Raw genomic sequence first — 23,772 nt, forward strand, 5'->3', positions numbered from 1 at the left:
TGGGTGAGGGTTAAAAATAACAAAATAAACAGGTAAAAATAAAAAGGGGCAGAATGGTTAGTAGAGAAAGAGCAGAGGTTTTCTGCAGTGCAGCTATGGGAGACGGGAGGATAGCTGAGGCGGGGCAAACTGCCATCAGTCTGTGTTTCAGTTGTGTGAACAGGGCGGGAGGCAAGCCATGTATGAGGGTTGTCCATGTGTGTGCTCTGGTGGGAATCTGCCACAGGCAGAGCTGCAGTGAGATAGTTCTTGACTTGGGGCTTGAGAATGAATCCACACAGGTCTGCTAGGTAAGTTAAAATAGATCCCCAGAGCTTTTTCCACTTGAGGATTATAGATTATCTCATCTTTCTGAGACCAGAAAGGAGTTCAGAGATAGATCTTAACATTGGCAAGGGACTGTACATTCGAGCAGAGGAATAGGAAGAAAATATGCACATTATTGTGAGAAAGCAGCGTATATTTATAAACATCTCTTTGGTATTTATTACAAAAGAGGAAAACCTGGATTTTTTTTTTTTTGGTGTGCAAAAGATAGAAGATGGAAAGTAATTGTTCAATGCCCAATTGTGCAAATTCAAGAGGCATAAAATATCATCGGTGTTATCTTCATTTTAGACAATGTTATTTTTTTGTGAACTTAATATTTATTCAAGTTTTCATGTGTTTACTGCAAGCCAACTTTGGTTCTTCCTCCTCATTTCTCCACTGAAATTTTCTCATCTGCAAAATCTCTTACTATGAGCGTTTCCTGAACATATAACTCTCGAACATGGGGTATGGCTGCTATAGTACATGCAACTTGTTCTTGTGAGCCCAGTTCTTACACAGGCTGGAGTGACCATCTTAACACTTGCTCCTCCCTGTCAAAGTTGACACTTGGCTCCTAAAAGAATGACGTTGCCTTAATGAGGTTGTTTGGTTAATGCCTGTGAAAAACACACTCTCATAGAAGACATTGGGCCAAAACAACTCTGTGCTAGCTGAGTGGGTTAGGCTAATTAGCGAAACTCCCACTTGTGATGGATTCCATAGTCCTATTTAAACTTTAAAAGAAAGGCCGTGAAATAATGGCAGTACCAAGAAATGAAAACATAATTATTAAGTGAATAAATTACTTGTGAAAAAATTATATGTTCAAATCAAAACACTCTGTATTAAGGAAAATGTTCTCTTGACTTGATTCCAGATAATATTCATCAAATGATCCCAACTCTTGGACAAGTTTCCCTCTTCCTAGAAACAAGAACAAAAACAAAAAATCCAGATGCTTCTATTTATATTTCAGGGAATTAATTTGACTGATAAACAGCTAAAATCTTGTCCTGTATAGAAAAATCATGCTACAGAGAAGACTGAAATTTTTAACAGATTTCAGAACTCTAGCTTTTCTTACCTTCCTTGACCTCATTCTATAATTAAAGCGGATAGGAAGTACTTTGTCTATTCTTTATTCACAAACTTGTATCTAAAATTTTTTAGTGTTTAGAAGACAAGCCAAACACTATTTTTCTTGCTCTGACTCCTGGAGCTTTTGTATACTACATTAACCACACTGGCCTGTCCACTTATGTTTTTATTACATAAAATAAGTTATTTATGTGGTTCTCTATTGATGTATGTTTGTCCACTTATTTTGAGGAATTACTAATCAATTTTAAAAAGAAAACAAGAGCCCTAGCTGGGTTTGCTCAGTGGATAGAGCATCGGCCTGCGGACTGAAGGGTCCCAGGTTTGATTCTAGTCAAGGGCACATGCCCAAGTTGCAGGCTCGGTGCCCCCTGGGGGTCACGCAGGAGGCAGCCTATCAGTGATTCTCTCTCATCATTGATGTTTCTCTCTCTCTCTCTCTCTCTCTCTCTCTCTCTCTCTCTCTCTCTCTCTCCCCTCACTTCCTCTCTGAAATCAATAAAAACATATTTAAAAATGAATGAATAAATAAATACAGCTCACCTTTATCACAATGTTTATTTTTAAAAAAGAAAAGAAAACAAGAAGCCCCAAACTAAGACCAAATGAAGTGTTAGTTAATAAAGACCCAACTTTTAAAATCAATGTGTCCGCTAGGGGGCACCAACATCTCAGTTATTTTGAGTCCCAGGCTCAGCCTTGGCAAAGCAGAAAGCTGTCAAGATAGAAGTGATACACACAGCAAGCCATGTATGACAGGCGGGCAGACAAGCAATTTCAATTAGGTTTTTTATCAAAAGCAGGCTGGCTTTATCTAACCAGAGTAAATTGGGAAAGTGAGTAAGAGAAGGTTGGTGAAGAACGAAGAACCAGGCCCAGAGCTCTCTGGCACTCAATAGCCCATTAGAGAACTCGCCCTGCCTGAGCTTGTGCACTGCAACACCGGTTGAGGGAGATGTTATACTGACACTTTGGGAGAGTGAGGATTTATCATCTTGAGGAGAGACTGAGGGAGTCCCCAAGCTCAGAGGGATAGAGGGTAGTGTTAGTTGTCTGGTAACTGGAGTCATTGTTCTTTAAACATAACTAAAGTAAAAAGATATCTCCAAAGATAGCAAACCTGTTGTCTATTCAAAATGGAAAGGAGCCAAGAAGTAAGTTCGTAAGTGGTAAGTGTTCTGAGTTTAAAGGACCCACACGTCTATGGCCAGGTTCAAGAGTAATGAGCACTAGAAATATGGAGAAGACAATTAATGGAATAATTGGTCCCCAACATTTGGAAATACTTGCCTTGTCTAGACCTATTCTGTGCCTGAAGTTTGTGCTCCATCAATCCTATCACCTTTTCACTGTCCATTGCCCTTCTAATATCCTCACTTAACCAGCTTAAATAGTGGGTTCATTGCATGAGAGATCAAACTGATACTAGATTAAATTTAGTATCATTAATAGTGGGACAACCTTTCCTGGTCTCTTGATGTGAAGCAGTATGAAATGCTTGTACTACCAAGGAACTATTATTATAAAAATGTTTACCCTGAATCTAATTAAGCATTTAGACCTAATTTTCAATTTATAAAAAATGCAGGGAATAGAAAAATATGTGAAATGACACCACAATGAAACAATGTGAGAAATTCAGAATGTGGGGCCGCCTACAAGACAACTGACCTGGTCTCTTCCAAAGATCAATTTTCATGGGGAGGGCAGGGAAGGACTGCTCTTTTAACTTTCCTGTTCATTTGAACATGTTCTCAATAGAAAGTTTGAAAAATATTTTATCAATAATTAAAATCACTCTCTTCCATGCATCCTCAATTCCCTTGACCCTCTCCTTACTTTGCCATAGTTGTCTTGTAAAACCACAACCCTGGTTAAACCCAGTTCTTGGCTTACTGTGTGCTTGCACCTGGCAGTTGAATGGTGCTGGAAACTGCCTCCCACTCCCACCCACACACTGCTGACAGGTCTCAGTTACATTTAACCACTTAGTGCAGCTGGCAAGTCTACTACATTTCCCTAGGCCATTCACTCACTCACTCTTCCAGATGACTGTTGTATCCTGCCTCCTCTCTCTTCAAATGTTCCACTTCCTCCTCCCTCACTCTCAGTTAAAGACTTTATTTCCAGTTTTACTGAGAAAACAGAAGCAACTGGAATCTCTGCAAGCTTCAACCATCAGGATCTGTGCCCATATATTCAGCCTTCCCTCCTGTTCCTGTGGATGAAATTCCTACTTTATGGCAAACTGCTTGGAAAATTTATTTCACCTGCTGCCTCCAATTCTTCTTCCCCCATTCTTTACTCTAGTCAGACTTTTGCCTTAACCACTCTCTTGTCCCCACCATGCTCTTGTCAAGGTTATCTGTGACCTTCCTATTGCTAAATGCAACACTCAGATCTCTGTATTTACATGTTATGGTTAGCAATCCCCTCTTCCCTGATATGTATTTGCCACCTGGTGTTCAGACCACCATCCTCTCCTGGTTTCCCTTTCTCTGTCTAGCTTCCTTTGCTAGTTTCTGACTATGGTGGAGGATCTTGTGGCCCCCAGGAAGGAATATATCTGCCAAGAAGGACTCCTTGTGGTTAACTGTGCCCAAATTCATAATCAGAGTCTAGCAGCCATTGTTTACATGCACACTGCATATCAGGGAAAAGCCACAGACTGAGCTGCCAACCCCCCTGCATTGTGTTCCTGCTCACTGAGCCAAACCTTATAAAGGAGTTACTAGAATCATATTTTGACAAATGGACTGAGACCTGCCCTGTCCAATCAGAGCTGCATGGCTTTCTCCCTCACTTTCTTTAGGTCTTTATGCCCTCATTTGTATCTTTCCCAACCAATGAAAGCAGCTCCCTAAGACCAATCAAGATCTACTAATCCAACCGTTCAGGACAGTGTTATTTAGACCAATCAAATGATATAAATTTGGATTTCTCATTTGCATAAAATGGATCAATCAGGGTCCAAGGTGGGCACTTTATATATGTGAGCCTCCTATTTGCTTTGGAGGTGCACACTTTCAGTTTCTACTGGAGGCCGCCTTTCTGTGATTTGCAAACTCTTTATCTGAATAAAATTACTCCTTTCACTGCACCACAGACTATGGACTCCTGTTGGCATTGGATTGGTAACAGTGAGGTTTTGTTTGTCAGTTGGAAGGCTTAGACCTTGCTTCTCAACAAACCACTTAGACATCTACAAGACCTGACAAGTCAAAATGTCTGAAATGGAATCAAAGCTGATTTCTCCCCATCCCAAACTTGTCCCACCTATCTCACATAACTCAGTATCTTCATCCTTGCAGGTGTTCAGGCATGAACTGTGGCATCACCTTGACTCTCACACCAAATATCCAATCTGTTAGCACCTATTGGCTTTGCCTTCAAAATATATCCAGAATTTTATTTCATCATCTTATTACCTTACTGCTCTCACCTGGACCAGCCACCATCATTTTTTGACTAATTTCTCTCTTTGTACCCATCCCTTGTCCCCTCATCATCTTTTCCTAACAGAATGAATGATTCTGCTGAAACATGAATAAGTCAGATATGTCTTCTGCTTAAACTCCTTAATGGTTCTAAATCTCACTCAGGGTACAGGCCAGAGTTGTTACAATGGCCTGCAAGGCCCCAAAAGATTTGGCTATCCTATTCCCTCTCTAACCCAGTCTCCACTATTCTTCCACTAGCCATATTGTTATCCTTCTTATTCCTTACATGTTTCAGACAGACTCTTACCTCAGTGCCTTTGCATTTGCTGTTCCTTCTCTCTGGAATGTTTTTCCTCTAGGTTTTTGCATGGCTTTTCCACTCACTTTCTTTAGGTCTTTAATTACATGCTATTTCTCAATGAGGTCTGCCTTGACCACTTATTTACAATTGTGCTCCCAACCTTACAACAGACCCTCCGCATTCCCCTACCCTATTTTAATTTTCTGTATAGCATATATCTACCTGTTAACTTTGTGAGCAACCATCCTAGTTTGCCTGAGATTGTCCCAGTTTCAGCATTAAAAATCCCACATCCTAGGAAATCTCAAATTCTAGGAAAACTGAGATGGTTGGCTACCCTACTCATATACTATACATTTTACTTCTTTATTGTTAGCATATTAACAATAGACCAACGTATTTCTCTATGACAGTAGGGATCTTTGGCTGATTTGTTTATGATATCCAGGGAACATAGTAAGTTCTCAGTAAATATTTATTTAATAAATAAATGGAGAACCAATAATGATTATGATAACTTAGGATCATCCAGTGTTTAGTGTTGAGAATAGTAAATTTTCAATAAATATATGTTTAAAGAATAAATGAATATGCCCTGGCTGGTGTGGCTTGGTTGGTTGGAGTGTTGCCCTTTATACCAAAAGGTCAGGGCATATACCTAGGTTGCAGGTTCGATCCCCAGTTGTTTGGGGCCATTACAGGAGGCAAATGATCAATATTTCTCTCTCCCTCTCTCCCTCTACCTTCCTCTCTCTCTAAAATAAATAAAAAGAAAACATATCCTTGGGTGAGAATTTAAAAAAAAAGAGTAAATGAATAAATTTCCTAAAACATGTACTATAACCCTAATTGCTATGTTAATTGCTAATATACATGCAAATATGACCCTAATTAGCATGTCCATTGCTAATTCTGCTTTATGAATGCTTTCCACAATTTTTTTGTATTCATGACAAAAAATAATTTATGTATGACATATAGTGTCATGCACAACTTCTGTAGACCCTCATTGATTTAGCACATACCTGATTAGGGAATTGTGCATACTTTATGTACAGATGATTAGATGGACCTTCCCCCAAAGCCTGGAGTTGCTCAGGCCACATCCCAGCAACACTCATGCCTGCCTAGCCCCCATCCCCACCCCCACTCCTGGTTCTTGCCCCGAAGTTCTGCACCCTCACCACTTCAGAACTAAACTGGTTAGAAAAGTTGAGCCATAATCTCTACACAGTTATAATCACTACAGATCTCAAACTTTTCAAAAGAAAAGAGATCTGGCAAACTATTTATATAAAAATAAAAAGCTTTCTGAGGTCCAATGGGGTCTTTTCAAGAGGTACAGGTAGTCCTGGAAGGGACCTGAAGAACAGGCAGGGAAAGGAAATAGGGACAAACATGTCCTATTCCTGTCGGGGGGGCGTAGGCTCTTAACAAAATTGAGTGGCTCAGAGGCAATTAAAAAGAACACGAAGACTCCAACCAGTGAAAAGCCTGTGAGGACAGGACAAAGAAAGAACTGGAAGAGCTGGGGGAAAGGGCAGGATGGGTAGTGTCCACGTCTCCAGCGTGAATCAGCGCCTGACTTGGTCAGGTCGCTAAGGTGACTTTCCTAATTAGGACAGCAGAGTGGCTGGATGCCACCCACCCCTCACTGCAGTGAGGGTCCCACTTCAGGAAGTGGCTTTGGCTTCCAGGGAATTTATCTGGTGATGTAAGCATCCAGGATCTAAGAGTGATTTCTATTCTGGTCCCCTGCTCCTTTCTCCATGCGTCATTCTTCACTCCAATTCTAGTCGAACACAACCACCACCTGAGCTAGACCTAAGGGTAACACAGTAAGACAAAACCATTCCAACTCCAGTTCCCCCAGCCCCAGGGAAAGGACCCCTGCTCTGGAAACTTCTTACCTCCTCTCCCCCCTCAAGCTCCTCAGCACTTTGGAATCACCCGGAGAGCTCTAAACACTGCTGATGCCTGAGCATTGGGGTTTTCAAAGCTCTTTGAATGACTTCAATGTGCAGCATGGGTGAGAACCACTGCTCCAGATCCTGAGCTGTGGGCAGATAACCTTTTGGATGAATATCCTGTGGGTCACTGCACCTGTCTGCAGGGGGAAATAGGTGACAAGGAAGGCAGATGCTGACCTGAGGCGGGGAAGGCAGCTTGTTGTGCTGGGGATGTCCAATCCCTAGGTCCAAATGTCATCAGTCCCAGGACATTTGGAAACTGCAGTCAGTTGCAAAAGTGAGTAAAATATTGATTTTTAAAATGAGAACATACCAAATTCACTCACATTTGGCTGACCAGTTCAATAGCTCAAGAGAAGTGAAATCCAAGAGTAATCATGGCCTAACCCTGAGGGTGCTTCTCAAACTTGACTGCCCCTAGCCACCTGGCGAGCTTCTGAAAACATGTTAGTGAGCCCACCCCAGGCATTCCTATTAGTGGGTCAGGTTGGGGCCCAAGAATGTGCATTTATAATAAGTTCCCAGGTATGTTGATACTGCTGGCTGAGGGACCACTCTGGGAGAACCACTACATTAGAGTGTTTCAGAGTGAACCGAATGAAGTGACATTTCCATCTGAAGCTCTTTACATCAGTTGTGTAAGCATGGTCTGCCTTAAAAGTGCAACATCACCAAACTGAAGAAACAGAAAAAACCGAGGCAAAAAGTGAGGTGTTAGATTGGTCAAAAATAACATTAAAATAGTTAACAATATTTGGAAGGATCAAGACATTTTTCTCCCTTACTTCCTTCTTTCAAGTATTTGGTTCAGAGAATTGGGCTTTGAGGGTAATATGGTATTTTATGAAATGATATATGTAATATTGGCCTGAAAAAAAATCAGTGTAGTTTCCAGAAATGCTTCACTTTACTTTTGGGTGATAGTCTATGTATCTAAACAAATCATTCTAATCAGTAAAAGACCCTGGCCAGCCTTAGTTTGTGGGTAAAGCCCCATTAAGTGTTATAAATATAAAAATTCATTAATGAAACAATGTTGGCAAAGCTGCTAACAATCTAGTAAAGATATCTGAAAGTCTAGTCAAATATGCTCTTTCTGACATTCTCCATTTTCTATGATCCTATATAATAAAAGCCTAATATGCAAATTGTCCCCTTGACCTAGAGCTCACCTGGGAGTTTGACCACTCGCTATGACATGAACTGACCACCAGGGGGAAGCATGGAACATGGCAGATGTCAGCGATGCGGCGCTGCAGTGGAGGCGCTGCCAGCCCCGATGGGCCCTGACAAGAGCGGGACCGCTGCTGGATGGTGGAGCAGGTGAGTGGGCAGCACCAGGCCACGGCAGGAGTGAGTGGGCGCTCGATTGCCCCACCAATTGTCCTGAAGACAGCAAGCTAACGAGGGGCTGCCGTCTAGCTCCCAGGTCCTGAGGGAGCTGGGCCGGGACCCTGGCCCAATCAATCACCCCGCAGGTGGGATGGTGGAGCAGGTGAGGGGGCGGTGCCAGGCCAAGGTGAGGTGCCAGGCAGGGCTGTGGGGCTGTGAGGCTGGGGGCGTGAGCTGGGCCCCAGCTCCAGCCCCCAGCCTCACAGCCCACCCCAAGGGACCCCACCCATGTATGAATGAATTCTTGCACCGGGCCTCTAGTTACTAAATAAGAAAACTGGTATTTCACAAAGCTAATTCTATACAATCAATGCATATTTGATTAACCCTGGAGTAAATTCAATCTGCTGAAGTTATCTAGAAAATATGACAGTGGAGGGCATCATTTCTTCTGATAGGCAATAGTGTTCCTGCTTTATTTAATAAGATCACTCAGCTGGGACACCGGCATGCAGTCATAAATAGGATAGCATCAGATGGATGGCTTCTTTATGTACTGTTACCCTTCTAGCAATGCCCACTAGCCTGTTATTACAAACACCCTAGCAAACTGGTCCTGTCAGATTTTTGTCTCAGGCATGCTTAGGAAAGCAGAAAAGATAATGCCGCTCTCTAAAGTATGTTTTGTTGAAAACAGACCATCTGTATTCTCCACATTCACTGATTAGAGAGATTGTGAATACTTTCCCAGCTTCCCAGAGTTCTTTATCTATGTAGTGCTGGCTTCAGGCAAAGCCCATTCATTGTTTGTTCCACTGGTTTGCAATGTTAGATTTTTTACCTAGAAATATCTCACTTTCACTGAACTAGTAAAAACGTAGCCTCAGGAGCAAAGATAGCAAGATATCAAAATAAGTAAGTTTGTTTTTTGAATAGGAAAAAGCCCAGCTTTGACTTTAAAAATGGGTCTCTGATTACTTACTTGCTGATAATGAGTGTTTCCTCTCCACATACCCAGACTCTCATGAACTCTCCATACATCTTGTTGTAATAGTTGCAGGCACTGCCAATCCCCATCCACAGGAACCTGAAGTGGGAGATGAGGGGCCCAAGTCCCATACAATAGCCAGGACCTAGGAAAACCATCAAGTCACAGTCAGCATTCCAGTTATGCCAAAAAGAGAGACTGCTTTTCTACTGCTGTTCTTGTTCTTTTATACCTAAGTGTTTTTTTTACATCTCCTGATGTATATCTGTGAATCACTAAAAATTAAAAAAAAATAAATCAGTAAGCTTAACTAGAATTTCTTTACCCCTTCATGAGTAAAAAGGAATTCATTGTCCACACCATACTAGTTCCATTTGGTCTCAATCATTTCATGCAGAATGAACGAGGGCATGTGTCTACTGTTTTTTTGCCATGTTAAATGGTGTCAATGAGTTTCAAATACAAGTTAATCAGTCTGTCAGTTATAAGCATAGACCCCAGGGAAAGTGACAAGCTGACAGATCTGTTTGACTACCTAGTTTTGTCTGAAAACTTTTGATTTAAATCCCCCAGCTGACCTAATGGGTAGATCAGAATTAGGTTGTAGTTTTGGTATAAACTTTGAAAAAAATTTTATGGTGTAACCTTTTAAACTAAGAAAAACATGGTCTGCAAAGGTAATGTCTAAACAAATAATATTCATCCTTTTTCCTTCAAAAAGGACTCAGTTTAAGAAAAGAATCTTAAGCTAAATCTCATTAGGCAAAATAAACCTAAAACTTGTAAGTGGGCAGTGAGTCTGATCAGTTTTTAGACCAGAGTTTTAGTTCTTCAATGTGGTTTTACTCAGCCACTTTCATCCTTGCTTATGCAGACAAAGGCAGAATTTTTAAAAAATCATTTAATTTATTTATTGATTTTAGAGAAAGATGAAAGGAGAGAGAGAGAAACACTGATTTATTGTTCCATGTATTTATGCATTCATTGGTTGATTCTTGTATACACCCTGACTGGGAAGATGCTCCAACCAACTTGGTAGCTTGAATTTACCAGTGGTGATGAAAAGTTAGACAAAGGCTTCTAGGCAAGATTTTAGGAATTTATAAAGTATGTATTAGTTTTCTAAATCTTCTCCTTTAAGTCCATTCTGTTAGTGAAATAGTTATAAAGCAAAACATGCACAACTGTGTGAGACATTACTCTCACTTTATGGGCAGTAGTTGTGTAATAATAATCTAGATAATCTAAACTTTTTCTTAAGTAATCTAAATTAGATGTTTAGTTCCAAATTTGGCAAAGTTCTTAACTATGCAAGAGTTGCATTAATGTGGGCAAGACTGTTAGCTGTTTTTTGTTTGTTTTTTAACATGAAGAACTTCGTTCACATCTATAAAAGAAAAACATTTTCAAAGGGTTCTTAATCTTTTATACTAATAACACTATAAGTAGATAACTGACTTTATATAAAATAATTTCCTTAAGTTCTTAAAAAGATTTAAATAAGCAAGTTTAATTGAATATGTGTTTCCTTAAAGATGTCATGAGATATACTAACCTGCTATCAGTTGAAATATGTATAACAACAAAATCCTGGATAGTTACAACTTGAAACATTGTAGATGATCCATAAATGTTTTCTGAATGAATTTTTAAAATTAATTAGATGTATATATACTATAGAAAATAAACTTTTACATGTCAGTTTTTTAGAGTATTTTAGGTTGCGCTTATATTTTTATAAAAATAGAAAAATATCATTGTATCAAATACATTTATTCCAAATGAGGTCAAACATCTGGCTATTTGGAAGTAGATTTATTCAGCATTTGCTTACTCAATGTCCTAGGCCTGTGGTCGGTAAACTGCGGCTCATGAGTCACATGTGGCTCTTTGGCCCCTTGAGTATGGCTCTTTCACAAAATACCACTTGCGGGCACGCACGTACAGTGCGATTGAAACTTCGTGGCCCATGTGCAGAAGTCGGTATTTTGTGGAAGAGCCACACTCAAGGGGCCAAAGAGCCACATGTGGCTCGCGAGCTGCAGTTTGCCGACCACTGTCCTAGGCTCATGAGAAACATTTTTTATCTAAAAGTTTGGGAACTACCATTCAAATATAAAAGATGCCAGTGCAGAGCTGTGTCTACTCAAAAGGGAGATTGCAATGAACTTTACTTAGGTTGGAAACCTGAGTGTTCTAACCAGAAGAGAATCAGAGTGTTGGGTCCTTAGTGATCATTCATAGGTCAGCTTAATTCATCCAATCAACATTGAGACCCAGCTATGTGTAGACACTAGCTTCAAATTAGGGACTAGAGATGAGATGATAAGTGTAAGTAGGTCCTCAGCAGAGTCCTGGGCAGGAGAGGAGACTATGTGAAGAAAAAGTGCAAAATCAAGCAATTATAACACAATATGATCCTTTCATTTACACACATATCTTACACCTTCCAGCTAGAGAGAAGAATGCTTTAGGAGGGGAGAAACTTCAGTAGGACATTAGGGAAATATTCTGGTTTCAGCCACATATTAAGCTGCTCTCTTGGTTTTGGAGATGCTTATCTAGGCATGCAGCAGATGCAGGAACTGTTTTCACCCTAAGACAGTGATGGCGAACCTATGACACGTGTGTCAGAGGTGACACGCGAACTCATTTTTTTGGTTGATTTTTCTTTGTTAAATGGCATTTAAATATATAAAATAAATATAAAAAATGTAAGTCTTTGTTTTACTATGGTTGCAAATATCAAAAAATTTCTATATGTGACACAGCACCAGAGTTAAATTAGGGTTTTCCAAAATGCTGACACGCCAAACTCAAAAGGTTCGCCATCACTGCCCTAAGAGGAACAGTAAATGCTTTATTGCAATTTAGTATAGAGACAGCCTTTGTGAAGCCAACAACTGGGCCTCTTGCCTGCTATCTAATCAAGAAGCTGTTGTGTGAAAGGTATTTCACACTAGGTATACACCCTAGAGCAGTTTTTCTCAACCTTCCTAATGCTGCGACCCTTCAATATAGTTCCTCATGTTGTGGTGACCCCCGACCATAAAATTATTTTTGTTGCTACTTCATAATTGTAATTTTGCTACTGTTATGAATCATAATGTAAATATTTGATATGCTATATGTGTTTTCCGATGGTCGCGACCCACAGGTTGAGAACTGCTGCCCTAGAGAAACCTGCACACACGGATGTTTCCAGCAGCACTATTCACAATAGCCCCAAACTGAAGACACCCCACATGTCTTTCAACAGTAGAAACAGTAATTAAATATAAGATGTTTGTGTAACTACAGCCCATATGAGCTGCAGCTGCAGGCCACCACCAGGATGAATCTTACAAGTATAAAACTGAGCAAAAGAAGCAAAATAGAAAAGCAAGTAATGTAGGATTCCATTGCTAAAACATTTAAAATCAGGCAGCACTAAACTATATTGATTGGGGATGTGAAATTAGGTGGTAAAACTGTAAAAAAGCAGGAAGTAATTGCCACCTAACAGAAGCACATTTACCTCTGTGGGGAGAGAGGGTATGATTGAAAAGACACAAGAGCCATTTTTGGGGACTCTGCTAACATTCTATTTTTTCTCCTGGAGTGTGATGACATATTTATCTGTGCTCTATTCCATAAAATATTTTCTTAGGGGAGAAAAGAGAATATATTTCTGTGTCCTTTCCCCCATGTCCCCTCTGGGGATCTGGTGCCCAGAGCAGAGAGAGGCTCTGGGGGAGAAGACTCATGTGCAAGTTTGGGGAATGGCTGTGTGTTTTGGGGGAAGGAAGAGCTGCCAGGTGCCGGGAACTGTGAATCCTGCACAGAGATCAGTGAACTCGTGGCATTTCCCCAGAACTGAAGCTTCTAGAGCTCCTAAGTCCTCATCCAGACTCTCATAGCTCTCCCTGGCACGGAGTCACCTGCCTGTGCATCACCTCTATACCCCCCGTCTCCCTCACCTCCCAGAGCCTGATATAGCAGGGACACTCAGTACGTGTGGGTCGAAGAAGCTTAGATTTGAGTCCAAGTTTCATCACTTAGTAGCCATGCAATATCTACCCTCTTTTAGTTTCAGGTTCTTTACCTGCAAAATAGGCAGAAATACACCCACCCCACCAGAGTGCTATGAGGATCACAAGAGAAAGTAGGTATGAAGTTGCTTTGTTGTAAACTATAACTTAAACTTAAGGGCTTTGAATCATTGCACCTTCTTAAGCCTCTTTGGCTTTCGCTGACCCTGAGCTTCCCCAAACCTGTAAAATTGAGAACCCAGAGACCAGTGATAAGAGGGAACTGGCCAAAGGAGTTTAGAAGTATTGGTTGGAACTACCCCAGCAAGGCCAATTTCCTCACTTTTCCTTTCCTAACAAGGAATGTGGGATCTCAGAGTCTGAGCAGACCTCACATTTGCAAAGGGAAAGCCTGGACCTAGAAGCTCCCTGGCTTGCAAAATGAGCAGCCACGGGAGAAGCAGGACTTCCGGTTGCCCCGCCACACCTGTGCTTTCACTTTCCATGCACCTGGGCATCTGACAGGCCATTTCCCTCTCACCTGTAAAATGGGGAGGTTGAACTTCATGGTTTCTCATTCTTGTCAAAACAGATCGCCTCTCTGGGGCTTAGTGTCCCCTTCTGTCAAATGAAGGTGTTGGGCTTATATCTGTGGCTCTCAACCCTGGCTGCTCAGGAAAAATCACTTGGGGAAATTTTTTTTTCAAATATCAGCACGGGGCCCCCACTTCACGTGTGGCTGAGAGCCACAGCATTATGTGACCTGTCAGTGTATGGCAGCGTGGTGTCCCCAGCCCACAGCAGGGGGCAGAATGGGCGGCCACTGAGGCTCCTGACCCATAGCTCCAGGGATGCCACTTCTCATGCTTGCCCCCTAGACCAGTGATGGCGAACCTATAACACGTGTGTCAGGTGACACGCGAACTCATTTTTTTTGGTTGATTTTTCTTTGCTAAATGGCATTTAAATATATAAAATAAATATAAAATATATGTCTTTGTTTTACTATGGTTGCAACTATCAAAAAATTTCTATATGTGACACGGCACCAGAGTTAAGTTAGGGTTTTCAAAATGCTGACACGCCGAGCTCAAAAGGTTCGCCATCACTGCCCTAGACTGATCTCTTCACTCATGGGGCTGAGGGAGTTCTACCACTACCTGCAGCATAAATATCTGTGTGTGTGTGGGGGGGGGGGGGGGGCTAGCTTAAAATGCACCCACCTCACCTCTACTATTCCTGGAATCTGACCTGGGAGCCCACTGGGGAAGAAGTTCAGTGAGAAAGGATTTCAAGTTAAAAACCATGGAAGAATCTTCCCTCAGACCCCATCAGGGAGTAGAGAACAAAATTAAATGTTCTGTTAAATTGGCATTGAAGTAACCTGAAGTATCAGGCTGAATTAGACAGAGAGACAAGCAGTTCTCTGGAAATTCTTAAAGAATCCAGACACAGGGCACTTTGCACCAGCCCCATACTTCGGCTCTAAATTACTCTGTGTGGAGGCACCCCCATGCTTGGAAGTGTGTAATGACTATGCTCCTGAAATACAGTCTTACTGTATAGCTTATGGAATTGGGGAAGATGCCTGCCACAAGGAATTTTCACTGAAAACTAAAGAACTAATCCGATACTTCTGATTCATTCTGAATTAATCTGATGGTGATGGAGTGGTGGGGGTTTCTATTGAATTTACCTGGTTATTTATATTATACTCTACTTTTGATTGACCCACAGATCTTATTGAAAAATCTATCCGGGTGTGACGTTCAAAGGGAATTGTAGTGGTCCTCATTCTTCCACCTGCCCAGCCCCATCCAGTCCTTATGGTGGTACCATTATCACCCACTCCCCTTAAGAACAAAAGAAAATGAGAGGGGGGTTAAGGGATGGCATGGAGAAGGCCTGGATGAAGCAGAGTGGGAAGGAGAAGGAAAGGAGTACAGAAGGCATTCCAGAGACTTTTCCACCTTCAGAGCAAAATTGGTATGAATTTGAATTCAACAAATAGACATCAACAAAAACCCCTGAATTTTTACCTTGCTCCTCCCAGTCTCAAACTTACCTTAAAGGGTTTGTGCCAAGTCTGCCTTACCAGAGACAACCACAGAGTAGAAGGTATTATCTAATATATTTTAAAATGCTTTCATTTAAAATGTACAGATAATTGATATAAAAATTTTCACCCGACTCTTCATTTGCCAATGTTGCTGTGGGGTTCAGCCATCTCCCCAGGTTTTCTCTGTGTCTTTTATAAAATTTTCTTTATCCTCATGGACCAAAAGACCAAGTAAATAATCTTAGATACAAAACTAAATGATAACTTACCTGGGATTGAGGATGTGTCCTCATAATTCCAGACCAAAAAGAGAAAGCCAGTGAGCAGCAGGATGGGCATGGTGGCAACAGGAACGGCTTCGGGCACTATTGCGCTGGTGATGTTATAATGCACCGGGTTCAGCATTTCCAGAATCATCCTGTGTTCCTCGATCTCAAGGGAGGCACGTTAAAGTCCTGTGGAAATCAAAGGGGCCGAAAAATTAGAGAATCCCCCAAGAGGTACAGCTAGGACTCCTGTCCCTTGAGAAGATGCTGTAGTGCAGAGAGCTGCACTTTGTTTTATAACGCGATTGGACACTTAGACAAGACAAATTTGACCTGTGGGTACAAGTCAAAACAAGCAAGCCCAAGAGAGATCTTTTGGCTTGACATGCAGCATTTCTGACCTTGATAGTCTCAGGTTCATTTAGACGCTTGGTCTGATAGAACCTTATCATTTTGCCCTTGAGTGGATAGAGTGACTGAATTCCCAATTGAGAGCCAGATTTCTTACCAAAATACAAGAAAATGAAGCTTATTCCAGAGGTGGAGTCATTCTGTGACTTCATCAGCAGATTTTGTATAGGCAATCTTTTCCCCTTGCAGCCAAATCACTTAAAAAAAAAAAAAAAAAGCAATCCCCAACACCCTTCCTTGCTCAAAATTACTTTCCCTAAAGAATACGCTTCTCTAGCAAGAATGTGTTTCTTGGTCATCAGTGAGGCATTCTCAGAGCCCCCCATTAGATTGTATATTGAATTCAAGTTGACTCACTCAGGACAAGTGAGGCTTAAAACCTTTTGCATCACAAGCTGATTTAAGCAATGCCTGTGGGGCCAATGTCCGAGGTAATAGGAAAGAAGAATGGGAGAGGGAGAATAAAGGAGAGGAGAAAGAACAGGAATGGGAAGGAGGAAGAATAGAAAGGACAGACAGAGTAGAATGCCACCAGTGATAGGCTCAGGTGCCACTCAGCAACCTTGCTCCTCACAGCAGCTAACCTCCTGTGTAAGACGATTTTCAGTTTGATTTGCTGGTTCTGTTTTTCAACAACATAATGTTGAGTCTGTCTTTACAATAAGGTTTCCTAATACCTATACTCTGAAGAGAGAGTTTCAGAGATGCTGATTTGTTGAAGATACCTAGATTGAATAGATTTGTAGGGGGAGGAAAGAGCAACCATTCAATGCAGTTCCCCAGGGCCTGATGACTAAGGTTTACCTTCCTTTAGAAAGTGCCTGAAGTTTCCAGGACTTGTAATGGCTCTGAAACAGATTTTGGCTGGGTTTTATCTAGTAATAAGGTGCTAGATTCTTAGCCAGGGCTTCTAATTGGATTTCAGGGGCTCTGTGAACTCCCTGAAATGCTGCATAAAATGCTGTATCTGCTCATCTGTCCTTTTCAGAGGGAAAGAATCCAGACCTCTTATCACATTCTTAAAGACTGTGTACTTAAAATTCTCCCAAGATCCATGAGATCTTAATCATCCAACCAAAGACCCATTTCTAGCAACTGCATTCAATTGCTTGATTCAGTCTATTTTCCCACTTTTTAAATAATCATTAACTGTTAAGTGCAAGGCACTAAAAATACCTGTACATGTATTGAAAAGTGTGTGTGTGTGTGTAAAGTTGAGACTGGAATTTAGCAATGTTTCTGTAACTATCTGGTTCCTTTGTTAATGAGTAGGCGCTGCTTTGCACAGGTTGAGTTTTTTGGTTTTTAATTTCCAGAATGGAATTTGATATTCTGAGTAAGCTCCTGTGACTTTCTAGCAGGACCCTCCAGATTTCTATTCATATTGATGAAACCTGAAACCGGTGTTAACCGCATAAGTGGAGAAAGTGATTGTGACAAAAAGGAGGATGATGTCACAGAGGAAGTGATGCTGGCAGAAAACTTCACATTGAAGGAACTCTCAGATATTTCACAACATTGAAAACACAAGGGATAAAATATTGGAAGCTGATGCAAATTTATAAAGGAGTATGGCAGTTCACCGAGGTGTTCATCAAGGTATGCTCCCTTGGTATCCTAAGTTATACAAAGAAGGCATGACCTTTTCAAATACTCTTGATATGTGTGCTTTTTAAACAAAGAAAGAAAGAATTGCAGTGTTTCTAATGTTTTAAATTACAGTGTATTAAATATTAGTTTTACTTTTTTTTCATTTTCCTATACATTTAAAGCCTACAGTAAGAGTTTTTAATGTTTCAGCAAAAATGTGGAGGGTCACAGCAGTGATTTTTCTCTCTTGGTTTTGAAGATAGCTTTGGCGCAGTTTCAGCTTGCATGGTCGCTTTTACAATCTCACATTATCGTGTGAGGTGAGGATTGCCTTGATGTCTAAATTTTTAGTGGGGCTAAGAAGCTCAGTTTCTCATCTTCCTAAAAAGTTCATCAAGACGACTCAGAAAATACTGTTTAAAGACCTGACAGGCTAAGATTTTTTAAATTGATCTTTTAGATAGAGAAGGAGAGGGAGGGAGGGAGGGAGGGAGAGAGAGAGGCATCAATTTGTTGTTTCAGTTATTCATTGGTTGCCTCTTGTATGTGCCCTGACCAGAGATCGAACCCATAACCTTGGTGTATCAGGACTGTGCTCTAACCAATTTAGCTACTCAACCAGGGCAGGATGAGAATTTTTTTTTTTAATGCTAACAAAGCATTTTGCTATATGTCAGGCACTTTACAAATATTAAGCCATTCATCCTCACTACAGTCATAAGAGCTAAGTGTGCGGATCCCCATTTTACAGGTGATGAAACTGAGGCATAGTCCTAGGGCACCCAACTTGTTTGTGGCAGAACTGAGATTGGCGTCCATATAGTCTGTCTCTAGAGCCCATGCTCTCTCTTTTTTTTTAAGAAAAAAAAATATATATATAGATATAGATATAGATATAGATATAGATATATATATATATATATATATATATATATATATATATATATATATATATATATATTTTCAGGAATGGAGAGGGAGAGATAGAAACATCAATGATGAGAGAGAATCATTGATCAGCTGCTTCCTGCATGCCCTCACTGAGGATTGAGCCCATAACCCTGGCATATGCCCTGACCGGAATCAACCTCCTGGTTCATAGGTAGACGCTCAATCACTGAGTCACACTGGCAGGGCCAGAGTCCATGCTTTTAATCATGCCATTTTGTTGCCTATTATGGGATCATTCGGTTTCTATATTCAGGGACTTTTTAATCATTTATGTTCATTCCTAGGCTAATTCAGAATGACTCCCTTTAAAGAAATAAGCTTTATAGACCTCAGAAAAAGATTGTCTTCTCCTTGTGTATTGGTTTTCCTGTTTGGTAGGACATTCTGATAGGCCACACAGACAGTTACACAGAGGCCTTTCAATGGTGGTACCAGAACTTCATAGAGGTTGCTTTACATGTCTTGGGTGCCAGAAATACTCTCCCCTCACCTCCATGCATATGTATATATATAATTTATACACACACACACACACACAGGCATTTATTTGCAGGGTGGTCTCTGCTCTCTACTTGCTGGGGCATCCCACAATGATCCTGGCACCAAGTAGGGGCTCTGGCCACCTAATGAATCAGACCTTTGCTCCTGTGCTGCATGGAGCTGCAGGTATCCTAACACCTTCACCTAATGCCTCACCAATGTCAGGGCAAGGAAATGCTAGTGCTATACCCAGAGTCACCAGTCTGAGGCCCTTAGAGAGATAGCAGATCCTGTATGTCCTGGTGACCTTGGAATCAGGACACACCATGGACCCACGGTGCCAAGAGGGGCTTCCAGGTGCCCTGATATAGCCCTGACCCTCTGCAGAGTAGGGAGGCAGGCTCCAACCTTGCAGAAGTGCTGCCTAACCTGGCCAGACACTTCTAAATCCTACCCTGCAGAATGGGGGCCACCTGTCCAGCAGGGAGATGACCTGACCACTTTGGATGTCAAGCCTGCCTTCCCTCTCATTCTCTCCAGCACACCTGGTTTGTCCTTTATGTCCCCACTCCCAGAGAAATGAGACTCTGCCACCTGCTGCATCTTCTGATTTGGGTATCCACAAAGGGTTGCCTCCTGGGGCTGCTGTTAGGAGAGAGACAGATGACCTCAGCCACCCAGGGCTGACCAGGTCTTGGAGGCAGAGGTAGAGATTCTTACTGAACAGTTTCCAAGGCTAGAGAGTATCCTGTCCCAGGGAGGGGCTGCTGAGTGCGGCTGAGGGCCTGGAGGGATAAGAGTGGGGAAGAATGAGCATGATTCTAAGCAGAAAGAATGATCAGCAAAGAACAGAAAGAAGGCTGGTGACCCAGGGCTCAGAGAGTGAGGGAGTGGGGTTTACTGGGGATGGAGATAGTGATAGGGAACACCTGTGCAAAGCCTTTGTAGGCACATTAAAGATATTAGAATTTGTCCTAAGAGAAATGAAGAAACACTGAAGGGCTTTAAGGAGGGGGTCAACTGTTTCCATTTCCTTTCCAACCATTTCTTCTTTTTAAAACTCCTGGCATTTGCTTCAACTACACTCATAATACCAGTCACTCAGAGGTTACATATGACCTTCCTACTTCCCAGTCCACTCCTTTTTACCTTCACCTTTGTTGTTCTTGATCTCACCCTGTGCCATTGGACCCCTTTCGCCATTCCTCCTTCTTGAATCCTTTTGTTTACACTTACTATGATAGGCTTTTCCTTTTCTCCCATTGTTCCTTCTTATTCCTCTGTACCCTGTGGACCCCAGACTAAGTGCTTTGCTTCACACTCTGAGAACTCATTACTTTTTCTGACTCCAGTTCTTACTGCTGTTTCCTTCTTGGCCCTGTCCTCTCTCTTTAGCTCCATATCCGAAGCCCCAAATGCCTAGTGAACATCACCACTTAGATGTCTCACCATCATTCCACACTTATGTTGAATACCAAATTCATCAACTCCCTCCTAAACTCGTCTCACTACAACCTGTTTATACATTGGTTTCATAGTCATTCAACTTCAAAATCTTGTTTTCACTTACCCCTTAACTTTCCTACCCACATCCCTCATCCCAGTCTAACCATGCCCAGTCCCAAAGTTCTAATGATATTCCATAAAAATGTATTGTCTTTGACTCAAGGAACTTTCCTGAACTTCCTTTACTCCTGGGTCCATATCCTAATTTTTATAATGGACCTTAACCCTACCATCTGCTTGGTTTATGATCAAAGCATATTCTTAGGGGTCAATTGAAGTCAGATTCACATCTGCTTTCTAGATTCTTGCCAAAAATTAGCTTCAACTCTCTAATCCAACTGTTTTTAAAAGCCTTTGTGAAAATCTGTTGGGGCCCAACTGGCATAGCTCAGTGGTTGAGCATTAACCTATGAACCAGGAGGTCTTGGGTTTGATTCCCAGTCAGGATATGTACCAGGGTTGCGGTCTCCATCCCCAGTTGGGGTGTGCAGGAGGCAGCCAATCAATGATTCTCATCATTGATGTTTCTATATCTCTCTCTCCTTCTCCTTTCCTCTCTGAAATCAATAAAAAATATATTTAAAAAATCTATTGGGGATTCTTGGTAGACCCTCCACTCTGAGAAGTCCCAAGATCTGATGCCCTCAAGGGCTACACAGGTGACAGAAGTGAGGTGAACAGACTTGTAGCACATTATAGAGCATAGCCCTCTTTTCAAAGTATCAGGCATGATGCCAAACAAAACATCTCTCCGTGGGTCCAATCTAGACCCCAGCCCATTCACAGCCTTTACTTAGTATCTAAATCAATTGACATGACTCAAGGAACTGCACTTAGACCTAGTTGTGTCCTATCTGAAATGCCTTTGCTTAGCCAGGCTTTGGTGCCAGGCCATAAGCTAACTCTGAGTGACTTTATAAGATTAGCCATCCATACTGTTTTATCTAAAGAGATGTTTTCAGGATAATAAAATCATTTATATTTATCCTTTGGAATTAAATGTATTTTTTTATGTTTCCTCAAATCCCTTACATATAAGTGGGGCATTAATTCTTAAAAAGTAATGTCTTTCTGTTTCCTCTCCTAAAAGGTGAGTTCCTCAAAGCACGGGATACATGTCTGTCTCCCTCAAGCCCGTATCCTACTCCTAGAACAGCATCCAGACCTTGGTACATGGTTGCTACAAACCTGTTGCCTGAGTTTTCATTGTTTCTGCCTTTGTCCAGATTTCACTTTCTATTGTAACTCCCTGACCCCTTTCCTCTCAGGCCTTCCCTTTCAGTTCATTCTGTACACCACCACCAGATAGTTTTTCAACTCAGTTTTTTTTTTTATCACATCAATCCTCTGCTAAAAACTCTCTGTGCTTCCAGTCGATTACAGGCTTCAAAATTCATCCTCATCGAGCCTTATTTCTTGGCTCTCTGTACCCAGACTCTGACTCCTCACTGACCCACAGACATCCTACCTGGGAGTTCTTCTCATATCCCCCCAGCTTAGCTGGTTCTGCCCACAGGTCTCCTGGGAAAGGTCTGTATCTTCCTTCCCTGAGCCTTCTTTTACCTGATATAAATACCCCTCCTTACCTTCCGTTTGATGTGGGATATTCTTTTTTTTTTTCCCCCAACTGTTAAGTCACTCTATAACTCAGAGTCCTGGAGAATTTCATTAAACATTTACTAAGGACCCTGACTGAGTAAGGTGATAGATTCAGGAACGAGAGGCATAAGTTCCAAGGAAGGTGTTATGTACCAGGACTCTTAGGATGGCAGGCAGAGCTGCCCATGAACTGCTACACCAAGGAAACATGGATTACCAGAAGTTGAAAGACACTTAGAGATCTTCTAATACAGCGGTTCTCAACCTGTGGGTCGCAGCCCCTTTGGCGGTTGAACGACCCTTTCACGGGTCGCCTATGACCATCCTGCATGTCAGATATTTACATTACGATTCATAACAGTAGCAGCATTACAGTTATGAAGTAGCAACGAACATAATTTTATGGTTGGGTCACAACATGAGGAACTGTATTTAAAGGGCCAGACGGTTGAGAACCACTGTTCTAATAGTATAGTTCTCTTCCTTGAAAAATGCACCGACTACATGAGGTCCAGGCAAGTAAGATCAGTTTCAGTGGTCACTTAAAAGTGGGAAGAGTTTACCCTTGTGCACATTCTGCGATCTGGTTTCCATGCCCTGGCACTGGGGTACTGACACTGGAGGTTCTAGTCATTCTTCCTGGAAAGCGTCCAACTGAGTCACTGGAATTTTCTTATTCTGAAGCAGGTGACATAGGAATCAAAAAAGGAAACCTGGAGGGATAAACGTTGTGTGGTTGGCGTGGACTTCTCTTCGAGGCCCTGCTAGATGACCTCAGCCACTAGCATTCCAACCACATAGGGAAGACTATTGACAGTACATAAAGGCAAGTTACCCTCACAGGTAAATGTACAAGCCACATTTCACATGAGCATGCAGACCCAGAGCTCTTGGGCATCAGGCAGGGCTGGGACTTTTGTACTCATCTTTGAGGTCTCACAACTTCAATGCATGTTTGAACTTTTCTTTGCAATAGCTTACTGGCCAGCCACCAGCAGGCCTGGCTGGCCTATAAAAGCTTTCATTTTTGCTCCTTTGAGGGTGCCTTCTTGTCCCTCGGATACCTAATCCATTGTCTTCTGATGGTATTTGATATCCTCTCCAATGAGAGTTTGCTTTAAAGTATAAAACAAATCATCAATGAAAAGTCTTCTAGACCTTGATCACTTAAAGTCTTTCAGGACATGAGTCAAGGGGTGGGGATGCAGAAGATTGTGGGACCAGAGTTCTACCAGGGGGCCCTCAGATGCTGTTGTGTAGGGGCTGCATGACACCCACCCTGAGCCTGTCTTGTCGAGGAGGCAGAAAGGGCAAGGCTGGGTATCATTCCTGTAGCAAGTCGTTTCTCTAAGAGATTTCCCACTCCTTCACTTTTTTTATTTTGGTATTTTATGTTGAATTTACTCCTGGCCTATAAATTTTTGTTTCTTTAGTATTTTCTGGGATATCTTTTTCTTCT

The 23,772-nt window shown here is 41.7% G+C and overlaps 1 protein-coding gene across 1 annotated transcript in view; it reads right to left on the bottom strand.

Annotated features, from left to right (window-relative positions):
• Positions 1–15,927, bottom strand: part of LOC118664564 (aromatase) — a 32,660-nt gene extending 16,733 nt beyond the window's left edge. Inside the window, exons 1-2 of the mRNA XM_036324779.1 lie at positions 15,780–15,927; positions 9,436–9,586 (exon numbers count right to left, since the gene is read on the bottom strand). Of these exons, the coding sequence (XP_036180672.1) occupies positions 9,436–9,586; positions 15,780–15,927 (299 nt within the window). The remainder of the gene's footprint in view (positions 1–9,435; positions 9,587–15,779) is intronic.
• Between the last annotated feature and the right edge of the window lie 7,845 nt (positions 15,928–23,772).

The sequence above is a fragment of the Myotis myotis genome, unplaced genomic scaffold, assembly GCF_014108235.1.
Source record: "Myotis myotis isolate mMyoMyo1 unplaced genomic scaffold, mMyoMyo1.p scaffold_m19_p_1, whole genome shotgun sequence".
NCBI classification, from domain to species: Eukaryota; Metazoa; Chordata; class Mammalia; order Chiroptera; family Vespertilionidae; genus Myotis; species Myotis myotis.